The 18672-nt window shown below is 38.3% G+C and overlaps 1 protein-coding gene across 2 annotated transcripts in view; it reads right to left on the bottom strand.

The window, feature by feature from the left end:
* CDH13 (cadherin 13) overlaps positions 1 to 18672 on the bottom strand; it is a 484188-nt gene that overhangs the window by 300747 nt on the left and 164769 nt on the right. For both annotated transcript variants that reach the window (XM_068411196.1, XM_068411195.1), the window contains exon 3: positions 13025 to 13233. In XM_068411196.1, the coding sequence (XP_068267297.1) occupies positions 13025 to 13233 (209 nt within the window). The remainder of the gene's footprint in view (positions 1 to 13024; positions 13234 to 18672) is intronic.

The following is an 18672-nucleotide window of genomic DNA, read 5'->3' as shown; positions in this document are numbered from 1 at the left end:
CAGATATTAAAAGAACTCTTTCCCTTTTATACTCTTAATATAGTTCCCATATTTTTTCTTTAATTGATTTAAATATGACATGTTAAAGCAAGAAACATTTCCATTTGCAATACAGATGATTGAACTTTTCTGGCAGATGTTAAATTTATTAAACATCATAGGACTGAACAGAATCTGCCTTATGGTATTTACAAATCTGAGATATCATTTTAAAGTAATTATAGCCGATACACAAAATCTGGGATTAAAAGCCACTGAATAAGTGTGAAACTTCTGAGATCCTCTAAAGAGCTACGTGATTAAAAAAGCATTGATATTGCAGGGATCCAGCTGAAGGCACAAATGACATTTAAAATAACTGAAGATTATTTTTTCCTGTTTCATAGACACAAAATATAACTGGTATACTGTCACTGCCCACTAACATTATGCACAATTAATATTATATATATCAACTTGATGCCAATAGTATCCAATAGAAAGGACTATACCATATGACAGTCCACTAACACATTCAGTTTTCCTGGCAGTTAACAACATGGAAGCACTAACAACGAACATCAAGGTCACCCTCTAATAAATTTTGATTTAGACACTCTTCATAGCAGATTTATGAGTAGATTCAAAGCTCATTAAAGTCAACGGAACAACTCCTGCTGGCTTAACAGAGATTGCATTTGGTGTACTGCTTTCTATGTTTTCCTATGACAGATTAATTACATGGTTTTGTGAATAATCACGCCTAAAATCAACCCTGTAACTTGAAGCTTCAAGCTTTACTTCACATATACATGTAACTTTGTCACCAATGAGTTTGAGTGTTATAGATGTGAACCAAATTCAGAGTCAAATCTTCCCCAACTTTGACTTTTAGTCTTTAAACTGGAGTTTTACATCCCCTCCCCTTAGCACCACCTTAATTCCTGATTTGAGGGTCAATACGAAGTGCAACAGACTTTTCTGACTTTAATGACCATATCAACTTCAAAAGGATGGTTGCTGGGAGTGGGTGGAGGAGTGTGAAGCACATAAGGACAACACAATACAGTGGGCACAGAGAAAATAAAATTGTCTGTAGGTAAAGTCAGAAAGTTACTTAACCCGCCCTGCACAGCTACATAAATGATAAGGACACAGTTTGAACTGTCCATAGTTCTTTTGACATAGATGATAGAAATCCTAAATCCCCCTTCGCTAATTTGCATGGCAATAGAAAAACCAGAAAGGACAGGAGATGGGTAGAACTTCACATCATATTAAGCTGATCACACAGAAGAGTTGACAATTTTTCCCTTGACCTGCTACTGAAACAATTCACCTCTGTTGAAAACCAAGAGAGGGGCAAAAAAAAATTTCTGGGTATCAAGTTGCAGGCATTATTGAAACAGAGTGGATAGAACAACCAATTGTATCAATTTTAAGATTATTATTTTAACTAATCAGCAGGAACATGACTTTGTTGAAAAATTGTCACATATTGTTCCTGGTTTTTCTTAAAACACCCAACCTATACATATTCCTAAATTATGTTTCTCAACACAAAACTACAATGTATGCTTTGAAAAGAACACGTTTTAAAGTCTCTCTTGCAGGATATCCCACTCTAGTATATTAGTAATATTTCTACGGACATATCTGGAAATTAAATACATGTGAACAGTTCCAATAAAGCTCTCAGTATGGAGGGTCCATTTTTAATGACCCTCCATTAATGACATTAAATGACATTTTTAATGTCATTTAAACTAATGACAGTAAGCGAATGAGCCTATAACTGATGCCTGTTGACTGAGCCAGTACCAAATCAAATAATGAAATCCCCATTTCCTAAATCAGGAATTCATTGTAAGTGTTTTTGTTTCTAGGAGGCAATTCTGCTGTAAAGGGCTGGTAGGATTAACGCATGCTAAATCAAATACAGAATATTAGTGTAATAATCATCTTAATCTAAGGCATGAGTTTATAGTTTGCAGCAAGAACAGCAATAAGAACCGAAGCTCTAGTCTGAATATTCTTGTTGCCAGATGCTGCCACACTGGAGCACAATGACTGAGTACACCTGGTCCCGCCAGGGCCTTTGTCTACCAACACAATCTTTCAGCAGTCATGAATTCCCTATCAAACAGAAGTGGCTGACTTTTTATTTCTTCTTCAGGGACAAGAAAAAGTCATAGGTATGAGAATATTCTTCCTGTGCAGAGAAGAAACTGCAAAGTGTAGTATTTGTCAGCCATTCAGGAATTTTGAATTTACTGATATTTTTGTTAGTGCGTTCAACAATACCCAAATCAAAATTATGTGCCTCATGAGAGCACTCAAGTGCCCTATTTCATAGGGGCTGACATGCTATTTTATCACCACACTGCTGTGCTTGAAGGAAACCCTCTGCATTTTGATGCGGCCTTTTAAACTATTAATAATGCAAACATGAACAGATTTCTTACTAGCATTTCTTTTTTGGGGAGGTCAAAAAAGTCAGGTGATACTAATGTCAGTGCATGTATAAAGTCTTCAGCATCTCCTCGGATAGTCCAGTGCTTCACAGGATCATACCCTTGAAAGTCCTACACAAAAAATTTCTGTCAATATCTCAGAATTAGAGTTTGGTACAGTCTTGCAGATTTTAAAAAACTTGTACTGTCACCTTTCTTCCAGGTGATTAGAGGACAAATCTTTATACAGCACAACACTGTTCAATACTGTAAAAAAAAAAAAAAAAAGACATCAAAGAGCAAAAAAAAAAAAAAAAAATCCCATAAATATTCAACATGTTAACATACAGCATCAAATGGGATCTAGAAGAATTAAAAAAGAAATTGGATGGGTTTTTTATTTTTTAATGGCTTGCAGATTATCGTCATTAAGTCTGCAAGGTGTATAAATCTTCATTGGATGGATATATTTTGCATGCTTATTCTAGTAACTCTGAAAAGACATTGGGTAAACATCAGGAGGATATGAAAATACTTAACTCTTGTTTCTTATTAGCAAAGTCCTTAAAGCTCCAGAAAGTCTCAGCATTTGGACACTTATACAAGATATGAGTAATCTGAAGACAAAGTTCACACACACACACAGACGACTCCAAATTTCCATTTGTGAATACACAGGCCATGTCATAACATGTTGGACAGAGACCATTTAAAAAAAAAAAACAACCCCCCACACAGCAGCTCATCGACACTGCCTTGAGATTAAGCATAGAACAGGGTACTTGGCCACATAAAATATTCAGTAGTTCTCCAGCGTGATTCATATCATTATAGAGACAAATGAACTTAAATAAAGTTAAGCATTTAACCCATTTCTGATTGATGATGCAAAAAAGGACCCTCTTAAGCAGTAGAAGCTACAGTGTTGTACTAAGATCGTACAATTTAGTCCACAAGAAGGCCAGTACACCAAGAGCTAGATCCAGCTTTCATTTTAAAAATATTATAGTCTATTCCTTATATTAAAATCCATGATTCATTTCTCTCAAAACCACAAAGTAATTCTAGAGATAGAAAAAAAAAAAGACAAAAATGGTTTCAAGATAATTTCCTGCCGAGTTCAAAGTATGCCGAATGGTTCAACAAGTATTGAACACCACCAGCCACAAAGGTGTTTGCTGACTTGTAGGTAAATTAAAGTAGTTTGAACATTTGCTAAATTACTTTATGTTGCTAGAACTTGAATCAAACCAGTTACCAGAACAATTACTAAAAATATTTTAACAAATCTATTCCTACTCACCAGGAAATTTCTTGTTTACTGCTATGCAAACTACAGTCATAGTGAGGTCGTTAAGAACTAGAGGCAAAATTCAGTCTCTCCTTTCCTACTAGTATATCTGTTTGCCAGTTACCTTAACCAAGAATCTTTCTTTTCCATAGCAATGAAGGACACTGAGGAATTTTAGTGGTATCAAAAGTATTAGCAGCAGCCAGTTACTGTACATAGCAGGACTATTGGCCACTTCAAATCGACCTGCTGCCCCTCCACTCTCTTCCTGTGTAATCCCTATCCCTAGGTGTCTTCTCAATAAGCAGGGGAGATATAAACAACTAGTAAAATTATTTTTTCTAAGATAGATCGACTTCTTAATGCAAAGATTATTCACTTTGATTTGGTGGTAAAATAAGAAGTGAGGAGCTGGATGATTAATAACTCCAAGATGACTGTAAACATTAGCAGAGTTGTTTATTATGGAGATTCCAAATTATATTAAGCTTTAACTGTCATCCTTGTGCTGAATATTTCTTCAACTTGCCAAGTTATTGTAGGTACTTAAGAAAACTAGCTGTAAAATAAGATGCAAAGGAATACTCTTAAAAGCATCAGAATTGTGATGATCAAGAAATAAGGAATTTTAGGTCCAGAAGGAGCCATCTGTCCTTGCAGTGGTAGAATCAATTCTTGGAGGAGGACAAATGTAGATTTTTATCCTGTGATGCTTCATTACATGCTTAAGATGTGTGCTGAGATATATGTTACTATAATAACCATAATAAAAATTCCTTCAGGTTTGTGAAAACCAGCATGGAACTATTGGGGCAATCATTAGGGATCATTATTGTCTCTGATGGAGAGAAATTACTAGACTCTTACTCAGGTAATCAACTTTTTGTGTGAATAATTTCTCTCATGGCTCACTCAAAATCCACCCTGTTTCTGGAAGTTGATAGAAAAGCTTATTGTGGGAAAACACCAGCAGTATTTTGTGTCTCTTCACAAAAAAAAGAATCTTGATTTTAATTTTGAGCACAACTTAGTTTGATTTCCTCTTGGGCTTGTCTCTGTTCCTTAACAAATCTGAGGTATCACTGGTGAAACTGGGATAGTTGTCATACCTTGACTGCATCATTCCTGCATGCTGGATGAGAAAACAACCATGGAAGAAATGGACAATTTTTCTTCTGTATCAGAAGCCTCACAGGTTCTTCTGGTTTCTGTAACACCTCTTGTTCATTATGGATTTGAGGGTATTAGGGATGTCATGGCATTTTTAATATCATATAGAAATCACCATGTCCTTTTCCCAAATCCCTTATTTAAAAGTGACTCTGTACCTATCTTGATGTGAAAAAGTATTATGAAATAAGTATCAGCAATAGACATCTATGCAAATACCTCTTTTTACAGTTGTATGTATACAGACATGCACACACACTCTTTCTGTGTACTTAATAGTTACTCTTTAAGGATCTTACAGGATGAAAGACACTTTATAAATCAAATATATCACATAACCTAAGAGACATCTGCTTATCCTTTATGATCTTGCTTAATATTCTACTAAATCATGCTTAGCCTGTTGCATTCCTACTTATATCCTCATTTACTACAATGAATTTTAAATTTAAACCTTTTCCAAATTGGTCCTTTAAATGTTCCCCACACCTCTGGCACAAATTTCCACACAAGTCCATCAGTCTCAAGAGACTAATGCATAGGATTGGCATAGTTTTCTCTACATCATTAGAATACTTTCAGGCTGGACTCAGAACAATAAAAACTTGGAAAAAAATTATATGGCAATGCATGATGGTTTAGCACTCTTCCACAAAATTTAGTGGATTTGTTTTTTTAATGGATAAAGGACAGCATCCTAGATCATAAAAAGAAGCTAATTCAATTCAAAACGTCTTCACACAACTCATCTACCATTCAAAAAACTCGTAAAAATATTTTAGGGGTAAGAAGTAAATAGGTATTTTCTTGGCACTCTGTGCCAGAGTGAATTTTAGTTCAGATAAAAGACTTCAGCAATCTTTGAATAATGCCTCTCACTGAGATTTATGGGAGCTTCGCCATTAAGTCTTATGGATGAAGGATAAGACCAAAGTGTGGTTTAAAATAAAATAAAATAAAAATGGTTGCATTCCAGAACTGCATTTTGTTCTGAGCTTCCACAAAAACCTTATGTTTACACCAGAAGCACACCAAACAATAGTGAAAATGTCCCGTGGATGATACCTGTTACTGCAGGGAGAGCTAACTGAGAAATCTAAATGCAGTTCAGGGCTGAAAAGAATTATGATTTCAGCTGTTTTTAATAAAATGCATTCATTTAGAATATTTTTGCCTGTCATTTTTCATTAGTCTGCTAATAATTTGGAATAATTAACAAGGTCTGCATTTGTTTCAAAAATCATCTCATTTCACCTTTGAATCACTGTTAAACATACTCTATTCTTGTTTTAGCTCTGCTTGCTACTGAAAAGCACAAAGTCCCTTTTCCTAGATAAAAACATCCCTAGTTCACATAAAATCTGAATGTAGATTACTCAGAGAAAAGCACTGAACATTCACAGAAGCTAACACCTTCTTGTTTCACAGTCAATTATTCATGTTTCCAGTCTATAAGACCATTTTTCTCTCCTTAAATAACCAAGTATTTCTCATTTACATGCTGAAGTTGCACACTGAGGGAAATAGAAGGAAAGCTAGGCCACATGTTTGATCTAAGCGTTTATACATACAGTGAATAAACTTACAAGGCACACTGTGCCCAAAAAAGGAACGTTAAATTAATGAAAACCACCAGTGGCTCGTGTTCTTCATAGTATTTACTCTGGTATTCAACACCATATGTAATTGTTGCTATGGCAACTGCCACATCTCTTGGCACCATAATAAATCTCAGATAAATGGATCTTTGTCAGAGCAAACTCCAAAGCCAGTGTATATGAAGCCTGCATTTCTTTGGTGGTGGGAATCTGCAGAGTTAAGTTGGAAGTATAAATTCAGTCCAGGCCTGAGGGAAAGCACAAGCCTATCAATAGATGTGAGGCTCTGCTGCAGAGCTGAGTAAAACTGGGAACGTGGCTGTATATGAAAAATCATAACCGCTGTGCACCGCCAGGGGACTTGCAGGGTCACTCAGAAACAGCCCAAAGAGGTACGAGAGTCACGTCTGTACGGCACTGTCAGACAAAACTCCTACTTCGAGGGTTTGATCTAAAGTCTGATGGAATCTGATTATTTCAGCAGGTTCTGGATCAGGCTGAAGGATAAAAAGGGAAAGTAGGTGACTGGAATTTCTATGGAAAATAGCTTATTTCCGTGGTTAAGGAGATTTCTTATACAAAAGGAACTGTTGAGGAAACAACAAAGAGTAAGTGATCTACATAGAGGATTTTTATAAAAATATAGGCAAAAGGCAGCTAATAATACTACAGAATGACCCATTGATGAGAACAAGTTCTTGCTTTCATGGACATTAATTAAGATGTATTCTGTGAAACCTGCAACGTAGCACTGCAGACTTTAAAAAAAAAATTGCATCCTTTCACTTGCCATTAAAGCAGGGAAAAGTCGTTTACTGAAATACCATCAACACGCAGGTATTAAATTCTAAAATCACTTATACCTCAGCTTTTTATGCATGAATTCCAAGTCAATAGGTGTTTGCAGTGTGATAACAAAGTAAAAAAGTAATGACAAGTTAATCATTTAACAGGTAGTTGGAGAACATTATGTTAAGCTTTCTGCCAAACTGAATGCAAAAGTGAGAAGATGAATTTTCTTTTGTTTGTTCTTTAAGAAAACCCATCTTTATATGCCTGAAGGACACCTTCATATCCAAAGGCAAAATACCTAAAGAAATGGTATTCCACTGTTTTGATCAGTATAACTCATAAGTATATCATAGATATTGGTGTACCCCTGCGACTTAGTCTATTTTGTGCCTTAAAATTAAATGTAAAACATGGTATTTTATTTGCGCAGTGCATTACTTTCTGCAGCAACTGCTATATGCAAAATCTAATAATATGAAACATTTCTCGCCTGTTTGTCAATATCTCATATGACAGTCCATCTTCATACTTCTGCACAGTCATTTTCAGCCTATTTGGAACTCTATTCTAAACTGAAAAAATGCTAATATATGTTAATGGGAACAATTGCTTGCTATATCAGAGAGGCTGATTCTTGATCTTATTTTCCAAATAAATTATTGAACTGCCAGATGACTAAACTCAACTATTCACTTCCTTGCGTGAATATTTTTTCTGAGAGAGAATCCTGATTCATAATAAGATTATTGATCCTTTATCTTCTGCTCTAAGGCAGAAAGCATGAATATTTTTTCTGTGAAAGAACCCTGATTCATAATAAGTTTATTGATCCTTTACCTTGTGTTTTAGGGCAGAAAGCCATACATGTAGGATTTAAGGCTCTAGGCACTTTTTAACTCATATCAATAAAATTTGCAATCTCTATCCTGCAGGGATAAAGCAGAGAGTAAGACACAAACAAGAAACGCTAATATTTAAATCCAAGGAGTTTAGTTTCATTATTTTGTTCGATACTTTAGGAAAGAGGCACAGGCGTAAAACAACTTGCACAAACACATACATCCAGGCAGTGACTTAGTAGGAAATAGAATTCAGGTCTGCCAGGCGGCTGGGGAAGTTTTCAGCCAGGCTGCCTCTCCTGTCCCTGCTATAATAAACACAGCAGCGTACTGATGTTGGGAAAAGCAATGGCTTGACAAAGGGAAAAGTCGAAGCAGCATATCTGACTAGCCCCTAGCAGTTACAAAGTGGACTGGACAGAGTAGCAGGCCTAGAGCAACTTCATTTCCTTCAATCTGAGCTACTGCTGGAGATTATTTTAAACTTTGTCTACAACAGGCTGTCTCAGGGTACGCTCCTCCCTCTTATCTCTTCTCTTTCTCCTGTTCCTTTTCCATCTAGTGCCTGAAAAGTGTCCTGAGGGTTTGACAGTTTCTATTTAATCATTTCATCCTTCTGTATGGAAGACTGCTGAGCACCATACAGTGAAGTTACTACCAGCCTGGAACTTCTGAGTATCTGCCTGCCCTCTTATCTGCTTCAGTGCCAGACGCTTGATATCTCACTCCTCCCCCCACACCCCTCACCCTGTGTCTGTGATGCTGTAACAAATAAAAGTTCTAAACCCCCTTTGCTGTGGGAGGAAAAGAAAAAAAAGTAAGCTGCATTTTGCCAACACACAAAAAACGTCGGAGAAAGATTGTTTCCCAAGGTTTTCTTTTAGCTCCCAGTGTACTAAGGGTATAATCTTTAAACCCAGCATTAGGTTACAGAAAGGAAGAAGGACTAGCAGACAACCATTTTATTTAGCCTTGGAGGACACAGTTCAATTCCCAGCTTGCTGCCTTTTGCAACTCACAATCTGTTGTTAGACTCTACAAAAGACTGGCTATACTTTCAGTCTTCCACAAAACCAGATGCTATAAATAAATAAATAAATCCACTAATGTCTGCTCAAATGCTCAGATGTGATGAAATTTCCAACTTTCAGTTGTCCTATTTCCATAAAACAAAGCAAGTACCAAGGCATTGGGTAAGACACAAGTTAAAAAAAATTGTTGCCACTCATCAGCTCGGTCAATTTGTTCCCAACTAAGGTTTGCGAGTGATTTATTTTTCCATGAGGGATCTGAACCTTAGTGATTGTATGAATTATTCAGAATAAACCCAAAGTTCATTTTGGGAATCCTGGGTGAATCAAAACATTTCCATGTCTTTTTTTTTTTTAAAATCACCAAGCACTCAAGTCCTGACTGTGTGAAAGGGTATTAAGCAAACACCGGGCAAAGCAGAACCCAAGCACAGATGTGCATGCCTCACCAGTACTACCTCACCGTGAATGCAAGTGAACTTCATTTCTTCTACTGAGCACTCTGATTGCCTGAGGGCACGAGTGTGTACACACAGGCATAACTATAAAAAGATGACACACTCTAATGTTACACCTTCCATAGGCCCATGGCAACTCTTCTGTGCACTTATACTCCACATGCCTCTCAAAAATGAGAGTAGCTTTTTTGTGAATACTCCCTTCTGACAAAATGGAGAGAAACCAATATATCTAGCCAAAAACATTGGAGGAAAGGGACACTAACAGCAGGTTGTAGAACGCAATCTGTTATCTGCAGTACAGACTTTTGCTCTCAATAGCATGTATGCATATCTGTAGGTACAGTAATTCATGGGTTTCAGGGTATTTAGCAGAAACATCCAGACATCTGGAAAAGCAGCAGTGCTGTATCTGGTCTTCTGTCACTAGACCCTGCAAAAGATTCTGTGATCAGAGAGCAATAGCCAAGCTGGCTGATGATGTTGAGGAATCATCTATCTTCTCATATTGTAGTCATGGCCACCCTTCTATAGAAAGCTGCAGGCTCTGCAGATCTAATATGCCTCTCACAGAAGAGCAAGAAAACATGCCCTTTGGACTCAAAAAGTAGAGTTAAACAGTAAATGGTATTCTAACAGCCACTGACTGTACTATGGCCATGAATTAGTTTAAGTTAATTATGCAGGACTGATCAGTGAGGCCAGCTGGAATATTCCCACATCCCTCCACCACTAGACTACCAAAAGTTTTTCTGCATGTTCCAGATTGTGCCTCTAAATATTTTCAATATTCATCTAAAGTATGGTTGGTAGCAATCACAAAGTTTTAGGAATTATGCTGTCTCTTCCTAGGCTCAGACTGCCAGTCAGCACGTTAGAGATCATTGTTGTCAGTCATTTCCAAACATGTTGGGAATCTGCAATTAGAAGCATTAACAATGGGATTTCACAGATGTAGGTTACATGCTTTCAGAAAAGAAACATCAGTTTCTGGCAGTGGGGAAATACTTAAGAACTACTTATTCCCTAATTAAACAAGGTACTGCTCTCTACGTACTGAATGCTAAGCAGTGCTCTAGCATGGGCTCATCCTAACCCTACAGAATTATGCTGAATTACTAAGGCTCCATCTGAGCATTTCTCAGCCAAGACTCCTTGCATAAACAGATGGAGCAGTTCTGCTGTTTCCATGCTGACACATTCAGACTGTAAAAGTACGGGATTAAGTTCAAATTTATCATAAAATCACTTCAGATAGGATGCTGTAATCTTTATATCCTTCTCAAATATGGCAAACAGAAATGCAAGACTTACTTTGTTGTGTTTAACATAGACAAACAATAACTGAAACTGTTGGTAAAAACCATTGATTTAATAGCCATATAGTGCTGGCTGAGGCCAGAGTAGGGCAGCCAGCCCCAAAGACCTTTATATTCCCTTGAAGGGGATGATCCTCCCTAGATGGATTTCCCAGAACACATTAATGCATCATGCAACTCCCAATGGCACTGCAGACACCAAGGATCACCATACTAAAAGGGTAATCTTCTAGTTAGGACTGAATACCAAAATCCATAAAGAAATGATGAATGCTGGTAGAGATGATGCTGTGATAGTGCTTTGAGGAGTCACCTATGAGGGAAGACTGGCAAGTGGCAGAACATGCCAGATTTAGACTGGCTTTTTTCTCTCTGAAGCAACACAAAGTGGTGGGAACAGAATCCAGGAGTGGAGCCAAATTAAACTTAGCTTTTGAATGTATTCTGGTGACAGATTTCAACACCAGGCATTAATTAATATTGCTGGAACATTTTGAGGGGATACTACCCAGAATCCCAATAGGACATAAAGAGAAAAGGTCACTGACAAAGCTACATCATAGTCAGTGCAAATACACATTTGTTAATTCCTACTCATGAGAATATTTCTCCTAGACTGGAACTTCCATAGAATATCTCCCCTCAAAGACACTGAAGGGCTGCTTCTCTAAGAAAACCAGAATAAAACTTCAGAATATGATTCTTAGAGAGTCAGATCTTCACACATAAACCAATCCCCTGAAGTTTAACTCTAGACCTCCTGTCAGAGACATCTCCAGCTCCTCTGTGGTTTCAGTAACTTCTAACTGGAGTATGAGCATCCCCATTTTGAAACTGCTCCTAAGATTTCAAAACCTGGGGTGAAAACAATATTGTTTTGACATTCTTGTGAATGCACCAGAAGGAGCACGCTTGGCTAGTTTGAGATACAGGACAGTCAAGTGCCCAAGTGTAGTTTTCTTACTCTGTATTTGACAGTGCATGGTCCTAAATCCACAGCTCCACCATGTAAGAGACTCAAGTATAACCTTGTTAAAATTGAACTTTCTGAAGAAATGGCATATTTAAATAAAATAGAATTCCATTTAAGTGTTCTGATCAGCTCTCTGCAGTTACATATTCTGGTACTTTCTCTCCTGCTGAAAATCTGTATGCACATCACGTGTTGCTTAAAGTGCAGATCAAAACCTTTCCTCAGCCACAGATTTTTGGAAGTTTGTTCAACCTTTTCCCTAAAGCTATTTTTTTTATTTTTAATTGAAGACTTAAGTTACGCTAAACTATTGTTGGAAATACAAAGAGAATGCTGGCAGCTGAAAGTTTAAATGCCAAAAGACAATAGATCAGTCATTTTTATCATGGCTTCTTTATACTTCCTTGAAATTATAGGTCTGTAAAGGTAACAGGGTTAATTGTCTAGCAAGTCACTGTCTTGCTTACTTCTCTCCTAAATGCCATGACGCAGAAGTGAAAGCTATCTTACATTTCCTTTTGTTGCTTTCACTGGTGTGAAGTATTACAGTGAAATTCAGAAGTGGAAAAGAAAGGACACAGCATTCAGTGGACAGAGTGGAAGAGAAATCACTAGTAAATATGTGTTGCTATTTGTGTGCAGATGTTTATATAGTTTAACACATAACATCAGATAAGCAGACCTACATGAAAATTTAAATTCCACAGTATAGAATTCATCCCCGCGTTCTTAGACTTGGAGCAAACATGAAGGTTCTGTAAATTCTAAATTACACATTTAGACTATGATTTTCCAGTTTCAGTTACAGCTAAACTGTGGTTATCCAGCCTAATGCACACCAGAAGAACGAGCCAATCTTGACACTTGGGCTCTTTCATTTGAATCTGTTCTTTCTGAATGTTCAGCATTTACACCTGAAGATGTAACATATCTTTCAAAACCTGGAAAATTTGTGTTTTAAGTTAAACTAATTGCTAAAAAGTTACAACAATATCTGGATTGAAGACTGATTTTGATCTCTCTGCTAACAGAGTAAAACTGCTTACAGTCCTAGATGACACACGTAAATATCTAGCAGCATTTCCTTGTCACTTTCTTCTAGTCCTTTGTATTTATCTTACCTTTAATGCACCATGTTTTTCATTTGCTCCAACAATCAAAATTTCTGCCATATCCTCAGCATGCTCAGACCGCGCATGGACAAATAAGGCTCTGCCGGCTTCTGATATATTCTTTAGCGCAACTAAAGACCCATCGTGTTCCACCTTAAAGTCTGGGTTAGAAACTTCGAAGTTCAATTTGTTATTCCCCTTGCAGTCATCAAATTCCACTAGGGGGAAAAAAAGAAAAAAACACAATTATAAGTATCCATTTTGGAACATAGAATTCAAACATCTTTATGTTATTGGCTTGTCCACAGATCTCAGGAAGAAATATCTCCCAATCTAAGGGGAAAAACTTTCAAAGCAGCTTTATATTTGTGCGACTATAATTCGTAGACAAATCTTATATGTACTTTCAGAAGGGTGAAGAAATTTTGACCATGCTAATTGGGGAGGTAGGAGATACACAAAACACTTTGGACATGAACATTTTGTGATCACTCAAATCAAATGCACAAAATGCACACCTAGTTCTACAAATTGGGCAGTAGCAGTAGAGACCTTGTTATCCTGCTCATCGTAACCCAGGATCTCTAAGGGTTCTTCTGCTGGCAAAGTGGTTTCAGATATCCAGTAAATCTTTATGCTTGGAATTGGTTGTTTACAGAATATTCAACCTCATAGTCTACTGCAAAAGTGTTACACAACAGAAAAAACAAGCTATAACATCTCTTACTGTTAGGACTGTTATATAGTGCATGAGCTGCACTATCAGTATAGCTAAGGATTATGAGAACCTTTAATTAAACAGTAGCTGTCAATAATCTTGTTTCATTTTACATGGAAGATTTAAAATATGTAGGAAGGCTGCCATAAAGAGAAAAATGTCTTTAAAATACAAAGGCTTGAGACTTTGCCTCAAGTTCCTTCTCTGAGTCCAGTAGATTCACTTTGCACAAAATACTGGAAAAAACCACTAGTGATGTAAAACTACCAGCTATATGATTAAGAAGTCCTCACGACAAACTTTTAATTGCTAAGCAAACTTTTCAGGTTTTGACATCTCTGGAGGTTTTTCTGCAGACAATCTGTTCTATATTTCTACCTGCTCATTGAGTTACTGATGCTGCAGACTTTTCATTTATCTGCTTGCTCTTGCTATTTTGATTTTCCATTTCATGTCTATTGGATCTTTAAAAACTGCATTACACTTTCAGAAAAGGATACAGACAGTGATACAGACTACAAAAGATCAAAGACAATGGAGTTTTACTGAAAATAAAGCACTTTGCATAATCGTTTAAATTCACTGTATAGACTTGTATTCAGTCATTGTTTTTAAAGGAAAAAAAAAAAATCCCAGATTTCCTCAGAGCTTGGCCAATACCCAAGCTTTTCCTGGCTATGTAATATCTATAACTGGTCTTAAAACACAGGCAGAATCTCATACGGAATGGCCTAACAACACTCTTAGGAAGCTACACAAAAATCCTCTTCATCAAGTTTTGCATGTCTTTCCAGACATACCAACTTGAAGAAAGGGCTGCCAGAGGACCTCGTGGAGATCCTTCCTCTCTGGACATTCACTGGGATTGAATCCCAAAGCAGAGACACCACAGGGAAAAAGAACAGTTGCTGGTACCAGAACTTGAATACAACTCCATTTTGTGACGAATATTGATGAGAAAATTTAAATTAAAAATTAACGAAAAGCAAAAATCTCAAATGCCCAAACTTCATAATAAGGCACAGAATATGAGACGTGTGACACTATTTGCCAAATCAACAGTGGTGGGTTGACCTTGACCTGCATATAGATGCCCACCCAGCTGCTCACTCACTCCCCTGCCCTCAACAAGACAGAGGGTAAAAATAAGATGAAAAAGCTCATGGGTCAAGAGAAAGACAGGGAGATCACTTACCAAACAGAAATGACTTGGGGAAAATTAATTTAATTAATTGCCAATTAAAATAGATTTGGATGGTGAAAAAATGACAAAATTAAAACCACACCTTCACCCCCACCCACCTCTTCCCCAGGCTCAGCTTCACTCCTCCATTCCCAACTGTTCTGCCTCCTCTCCCAAAATGGTGCCAAGGGATGGGGAACAGGGGGTTACGGTCAGTACCTGATGGCTCCTCTCTGCGGCTCCTTCCTCCTCACACTTTTCCCTGCTCCAGTGTGAGTTCCCTCCGCGGGCTGCAGCCTCCCTCAGGACATGCCCACCTGCTCCTGTGTGGGGTCCTCCAGGAGCTGCCGGGAATCCCCGCTCCAGCGCCCGGAGCCCTTCCTCTCCCTCCTCCTCCGCCCCTGGGTTCACTCTGCTCTCTCACACTTTTCCCCTCACCCCCTTTCCAACCACACTTCCACAGAGGCGTCGCTGACGGGCCCAGCTGTGCCCTGTGGTGGGGCAGCAGCAGAACCGCCCGGAACCAGCTGGAACTGTCTGGAACCGCCTGGAACAGGATCTGTCCAGGTGGGGCAGCCCCACCTCTCCTCACAGGCGCCCTGCAGCCCCCGCCTCAGCACCCGCACACCCTGTACGTCGACAAAGGCATTAGAAGCCTGAGGTGGGATTTTAAAAGAACAAAGTTGTGATCCCGTGAATTTGTGCCCAACTGTCCTCTTGCTGAGGAGAGTCCCAAGTCTACAGTCACCACAGTCTCTTGCACAAAATTTATCCCAGCACCTGAAGGACGTGCTTCTGCACAGTTTTAGGCTTGCTTACATATTTTTAACTAAAAGCTGCTCCCATTTCCTCTGCCTTACTTGAGGGCAAGAAAACTACCCTTGGATTCACAGTGGGATAACAAACCAGAATTTCATCAGTCCATTTGCCATTTCATTGAATTTTGCTGAAAGTTAGAAGGATTATAAATAAAAAAAGAAACAAAAAGCTCTTTCCCCTCAGATACTCCAATCCCTCCAGACAAACCTATCTCAGTCTGTCATGTCGCAGACCCCTGCTTGCAAAGTCTTACACTGCAGTAGAGGCAGAAGGGGGCAAAACCCACAGAATTTGGGAGCAGCAGCAGTTTGAAACAATTTCACAGTGTTCAGACCATGCTGCTGCCTGTGCTGTCCCGAGCTGCGGCTGCTCTCCAAGGCCAGGAGCCGCTCGCAGACAGGGTCTTGCACTCAAGATAGGATTTTGATGGAAGGCTCTCTGTTAGCGAGGCCTCCCCGACGTCAAACCAGCTGTTGCAATTTACTTTGGTGATATGACAGGCATTTTAATAGATTCACTGCAATCTCCTAAACCTATCAACCCGCCAAAATGACAAAATTTCCCTGTCATCACAAATGAGGGAAGGTGAAATTCTCTATACTAATCACTGTATAGATTGCAGCCTTGATGAATTACGAGTGTATTCTCTTAGCTTATTCTTTTCCTCCCTTTAAAAAACCCTAAACAATCAAACTGGGGTTTAGGAAGGTATCTAGTTATATTGAATAAATATGTCCTTCTCACAGTCAAAATCTGCTGGTGATCTACTGTATATTGATAGCCTACAACTGGAAAAAATTTGGCATCACTATCTGAGAAATTAATTATGTCAGGAGTCAAAAGTTAAAAAAAGAAAAGCCTAACAAAACTATGTTAAAGTAATAACTTAAAAAACAAATGTTGTAGTTTAGAGCTATAGCATCACCCAGCCAAACACTACAGGTCACATTCAAAAAGAGGCCATGCTGTGTTATGCTCCAAAAAGAGGGGTGGAGCTGGCTGGGAGTACACTTCTCCCACCTTGCTTTCGCAAACCATGAGATTCTTGCATTGCTGCCATCTGCATGCACTACAGAAATTCGAAGACCACATGCAGATTCGACACATGGAATCAGGACAAGTACTTGGATCTATACTTCCCTGGAGTTATAAATTTGACACTTTTAGACCTTTTATATTTTGCTCACCCATTGACCTTGCTTTATGAAACCCTGCAACTTTTTCCAAAAAGGGCAGAAGCAGAGTTATTTGAAAGTGGGAAACTGTTTTCTTACCATATCTCATCCAAAAAACACTGATGCTTTCAATTCCCAATTCTACCATAGAAACAAGAGTTTTTGACGAGGTTAATAGCAACAAGAGAAAGAAAATGAAAAGGCTCTGAGAAGTACTGATATGTAGGAGAGAAATTAGAAGTAGGTGGAAAGAGATGAAGTGATCGTAAGGAGAGAGAACACTGAAGATTATTCAAGACCAAGAGCCAACAGAGATGAAAATGAAGCCAATTGTTAAGACAGCTGAAGAGAACTGTAGCCTTAGATAAAAACCCTAATCTGAAGTTAGGGGCAAATGTGAACTTTATCAGAATGATGATGCCTCCTGGACTGGGATGACCAGGGAATGTTGCACGAGATTGCACTGCATTCCCAGTCATTCTCATGATGCCCCTCACTGAGAACATTTACTTCTTTAAACTCATGTGGCTTCTGTGGAAAAGCCAATGCAGATACTCAAAATTTACAGTACTTAACTGCCTGTACCAGGCTCCAGTAGCAGCTACATAGCCTAAGGATCTTGCCCTGGCCCTGACCACACTTTCCTGCCCTGCCAGGCACTCAGGAGAGATCTGAGGAGTTTCGGCTTCATCATTTTACTCAGATTTCCCACCTGTGGCACACCATCTCTCTCTTAAACAAACCTACACATCGCTGATGCTCTATAAAAGCATAGCCTGTTAAATATAGGTCAAAATGGGATTTTTAGTTCTTATTCTCTGGTGAAGAAAACTTGCTTTGTACACAAAGCCTGTGTACAAATCTCTATGTAAAAGCTATAAAAAGTGATTAATTAATTACTCCTCATGTCCTCCAAGTACTAACCAGTATAACAAGAAGCTAGACATGGTTTTGTGGATATCAGTTGTGGGAAGTTCAGACAGATATTAAAGAAAGCTTTCCAGCTAACCGTTAAAAGAGGGTGCTGAGGACATGCTGAATACCTACCATTGCAGGATTTGTAGGTGTTCATTGTTGAATACCTACCATTCACACACCCTGTGTCTGTACAGCACTTGCAACAAAATGATTCATGTTTGGTGTTCAAGGTGCTACAGAAGTGCAACAAATTAATAATAGTAACTGTTCAGCTATAGCCCTAAACTAAAATTTTGGTAATGCTACACCAAACATGACTAGTGATTGTGTCTCATTGTCAAGAGCTCAATGAGCAATTAAAGCAATGATTTAATATTTATTTACATGAAGGCACAGTTCGTCATTTATTGATGCATATATGACTCTCTTGATGTTCCTAGTAATGCTCCAGCTGCCAAATGAACATCTTTATTGTGCTTAATATGCCATATGGTATGAGACAGGCTCCAAAACTCCATGCAAGCAAAATGAAAATACTGCCAAGCATCTCCCATTGAAAAAAAAACATGCATGTCACTCATCACCCTCTGTTCATTTCTCAGCCTCCTGTATTACACTTTTACTCCCTTCTGTAAGAAAGCTCATTCACATATGAATTGTACAGAACATTTTTGCCCACCAAGCAATATTCATTACTATTAATACCTGCATACATGACAAGGCTTTAATCGCTGACTTTGAGTTTATTATCATCAGAGGACCAGTTGGAAGAAGGATTCTTGTGCAAGATCCCAAGTCCATTACTGTAACAATGAGAAACTGAGGTTGCAATTAGAAACATTAC

The sequence above is a fragment of the Nyctibius grandis genome, chromosome 12 (genome assembly GCF_013368605.1).
Source record: "Nyctibius grandis isolate bNycGra1 chromosome 12, bNycGra1.pri, whole genome shotgun sequence".
NCBI classification, from domain to species: Eukaryota; Metazoa; Chordata; class Aves; order Nyctibiiformes; family Nyctibiidae; genus Nyctibius; species Nyctibius grandis.
The sequence above is the reverse complement of the archived record's forward strand: the minus strand, read 5'-3'. Positions and strand labels throughout refer to the sequence as shown.